This window comes from Garra rufa, unplaced genomic scaffold (genome assembly GCF_049309525.1).
Source record: "Garra rufa unplaced genomic scaffold, GarRuf1.0 hap1_unplaced_409, whole genome shotgun sequence".
Lineage (NCBI taxonomy): Eukaryota > Metazoa > Chordata > Actinopteri > Cypriniformes > Cyprinidae > Garra > Garra rufa.
In genome coordinates, this window is record NW_027394676.1 from 4,383 (window position 1) to 8,656 (window position 4,274).

Genomic DNA, 4,274 nt, shown 5'->3' on the forward strand with positions numbered 1-4,274 from the left:
GCTGCTGAGCAACTTAAAATGTGTAAAATACAGTGGAGTATAAAAGTGGAGTACGATTAATCGTGATTAATACACATGCAAAATCAAAGTTTGTGTTTTCCTCATACCAAAATGTATTTAGACACCTTCAAAATTTCTCATATTATCAGAGTTTATTTGCTATAGTTTAGAAAATGGTAAGAAAATATGACAAGAACTCAAAAGTTAAACTGTGTCAGAACAAATTCATCTTGATAATGTCAGATAACGTTGATAGAAAGGTATGTAACAAAACATGGTCAGGTCAGTTTTACTGGTAGTCCATTGTATGAAGGATTTTTAGGTAAAATATGTCAGTTTACTTTTTTTGCTATCCTCACTTACATAAATTAACGATAGTGTCCTGCACCCAGTAAAACAATATTAAAAATTATATCTGGTGTCTGAATAATTTTTGGTTTGACAGTATTTATTATGCATATATAAATACACACAGATGCATGTATATATCTAAGAAAAATATGTTATATGTACATATATATATATATATATATGTACATATAATCACGATTAATCGTTTCACAGCCCTAGTAGAAAGTATGCATAATTTTATAGAGGTATATCTCTCTTTCTCTCTATATATAGCCAAAATGTATTGCATCAAGCAACTTAAAATGTGAAAAATATAGCATGTGATAAGTATGTTACATTGTATGTGATGAGAGACATCTAAAAAATACTTTATATACAGTGCCAAAAATGATCACAAGCCACAAGCATGTATGGTAAGGATAAACAAAATTCACAATAACACAAAACCTTTCTACAAAATAATTCAGTAATTCATATAATGATATACTATGACTGAAATGCTAATCACAATCTATGTGGAAGTCGAGTCAATATTCAAATTCCTGCCTGAAACCAGAAATCTTAAGTGACAACAGCTGGTGTTCAGTGGAAAGCAAACAAAGAAACTTATGTCTTACCTTGGCATGCATCGTTCATGGCTTCGAACCCGGGCCTGCACTGGCATTGGCTCACAGGTACCACCCATTCCCCATCCGTGGTGCAATAAATGCGAGGCTGGTCCTCGCTGACAGCGTTTGGGACGCAACTTCCAGCCACCTCCCGCAGGGCTTGATTCTCTCCCCCTGCCACTGTCTCAGGGAACGCTGCCAAGCTCTTCACTGTTGCTGGACATGTTTTATAGTAAACCCTGACTGAGTAGATGGCGACGCAGGCCCCAATGTCCTGGAAGGCCAAGTAGAAGCCTTTACGAGACAGATTATCCACTAATTTTGTCTCAATGTTCATCTTCATCTCCCCAAGGCTGGATATTTCATCTGGAGCAATGGTGGCCACTTTGCGGAACAGGCCTTTGCGGAAAGCGGTGCCGATGTCAGCGTCAGCTTCAGAGGCGTACAAGTTAAAGGTCTCCTTGCAGGTAAGCGAATCTGCATTGAAAGAGTTGCAATCACGGACTACGAATCGCAGCTCCACGAAAACCCGAGAGGCGGTGGGGTGGCGCTGGATGAACGTTGTACGAAGCCAGTTGTCTTGTTCTCGTTCCTCCACGTTACATATATAATAGTTATACAACAGAGAGCCATTCACAGCCCGTTGGCCTATCTCCCACTGCAACATGAAATTAAAAAAATGTATGTTAGCAAGAAAACCAAGATTGTGGAAAAAAATTTCAAAGAAAAGATGCCAACGAATGCTGAGGACAAAAATAACACGAAATGTCCTGACCATGGAATTTTAAGTAGTAGTGAGGATGCTGGTCAATTACCCACCAACTTCTGGCAAGCAACAATGCAGCGGTCTTTCTATTGACTGCATGACTGATGTAATGTGCTGTAACATATCTGTTCACATGCAGTGTGCATGTGTGCTCTAAGCTCTCATTTCATGTGCACCGTGATATTAATTACAGGAGAGGTGCATTGTTTTCGTAGTGTGTGGCATGGCAGTAAAACGCTTTCTGCTTCCATATAAAAGAACTTTGCGGTTTAAGGCATTGCATACATTTGAAAGCCATTGAACTCTTTAAATAAACAGCAGCTCATTAAGAGAGCAGTTAACTTTCTATAAAGTCGAACATGCTGACACCTTGTTCACATTCTTAATTTCTCAGCTTTTTCCATGAGCATCTGAAGATGGAAAAAGAGTCTGAAAATGGTTTCGATTTAATTACTTTGCTTTTTCCACACTTTAAGGTAGATGAAAACCTTCGGTTTTAAACTGGTTATTGCTGGGAAGCAAACTCAACAAGTCTGTACTTGCTATCCCAGATCATTCCCTGTTGGAAAACCCAGCAGCTTTTTTAGAACATGGTTTTAAAATACACTAGCTGATCTAAACTTGTCAATCAGCTAAGCTGCCTTGGCTACATTAAGACTCTATGGACCAGTATGGTTCGTTGCTAGTCCAAATTGGTTATAAACCAGCTACCATGTTATAAAACACATCCTTTTGATTTCAAAAGCAATTACGCTTCTAAATTCTAGTTAACATTATAGCTTCAGCTCACGTCACAAGAAGCACCATATGCGCCAAGCTTTAAAAGTTAATTACACCCTCAGTTTTACAGTCGCTAACACAGGGCTTTAAAATCGCACGACACTACAAGTGTTCTGCAGGCAAAGCATGTGCAGTCCTCGAAATTTTTCCAGGAATGTTTTGAGGTTAAACTCTAATCAATTAAAGAAAACATGTCGATTTAAAAATTACTTGAAACAAGCGAACAGAAAAACATCCTATACATAAAACAGAAGACGGTTCTTACGGTAGAAGTAAAGTAAACTCACCCCGTGATCAACAGGCGATGTCAACCAACCCAACTCTGCTCCCGAAGCCACCATATCCAACAGCACCTCTGTGACAATGCGCAAAAAATATTATATATTAAATATTATTGTGAGAACACACAGCAGCAGTAATTGATAAAGCAACAATAAAGTAAACACCGTGTTCCTACAAGTAAGAAACGTGAAAAAATTGTGTCTACTGCTACTGCTATTACTACTTTAAAACAAACAAATAACCAAAATTAACCATTTATAATAGAAAGACTCGTTGCGAAGTCCAGTTAGTTAGTAGTTTTAGTGGCTAATGAACTTTTAAAGATTTACTTCAAAACTAGACCGTTTTACGTTAGCGTGTGATACATTTTAGATAGGCTATAAAACAAACTATTGAAGGCATACGCTACATTTTAAACATTTTGAACATTACGAGTTAGCCTATTCAAATCAAATTTACAAAAACATATCACGCTCAAACTTGCACCGGATCGACGAAACCAGCACTTAGCTATCACTTTTTCTCACACAGGTTGATTTAACACTATGCCAAGCACTGGAAATAACATTGCAACAGAGCATATTATAACTATAGGTAAATTTAGGTAGCTTTGCTCTACACAACATTCTACAGAGCTTTAAAACCATGTGTGTGAACCTGAGTGCGAAGTTTTATAAAGTTTCAAAGAGCAAATTCCACGTACCTTCCTTTTTCTGAAGAGAAATAAATACAAAGTTCATAAATACATTGACAAACAAAACACGCTTAATCCGTCTGTAATCCATTTTGTGTTCGGAGTGGTTAGTGATGTTGCCTGCTCCACGCTCAATCCAGTTGCTGCTCCAGTTGCGCTCTCGACAGACTCATTGAGAAACGCGGAGCTTCATGAACCCCGCCCGCTGGAATGTGATCGACGTCTTTATAGGAAGGAGGTGGTCATGGGCATTGACATGTATGAGTTCCCTGCTGGGACCCCGCCCCTGACCTTTCGTTCAGCGTGTAGGTTACCTGTAAAATTTACAGTAGACTTTTTTTTAACTTTTAAGACGTCAAGTGGATGTATCTCCTCTGTAAATGGGGTTTAGTCTTGTCCATGCAAAGAGCTTGATCTTTTCAGCAGCAGCCTAACAATTAAAACCATACAACAACTGATAACTGATAACTATTTTTTTTTATATAAAATAAACATTTTGTTTTTAATTTTTAAATAATTTAGTCATGTTTATTGCTTAACAAATATGCAAAAAGTTTTGTATTTCTGTTTTGTATTCTCACTTTCAGTTCAGAAAAACAGACAGAAACTTTATTTTTGGGTGAACTACCATTTTAAAGTATGGTATGTTGTATACTCTATATATCTGGGACCAGAGCTATTATTGCTGACTAAAACCATAACTATTTTACTTGAAATTAAATAAACATTAATTGAAAAAAAAAAAAACTTTAAATAAAATAACATTTATTTTAACATACACCACCAGTCCACC

At 37.2% G+C, this 4,274-nt stretch overlaps 1 protein-coding gene across 1 annotated transcript; it reads right to left on the reverse strand.

Annotated features, from left to right (window-relative positions):
• Positions 1–968: 968 nt before the first annotated feature.
• On the reverse strand, positions 969–3,666 carry LOC141317158 (ephrin type-A receptor 2-like; the record flags this gene model as incomplete). Its single annotated transcript, XM_073832964.1, has 3 exons — positions 3,491–3,666; positions 2,793–2,860; positions 969–1,617 (listed from the first exon to the last, which is right to left on the reverse strand). Coding segments are annotated over exons 1-3 (799 nt in total), but the record flags the coding sequence as incomplete, so codon positions are not given.
• Between the last annotated feature and the right edge of the window lie 608 nt (positions 3,667–4,274).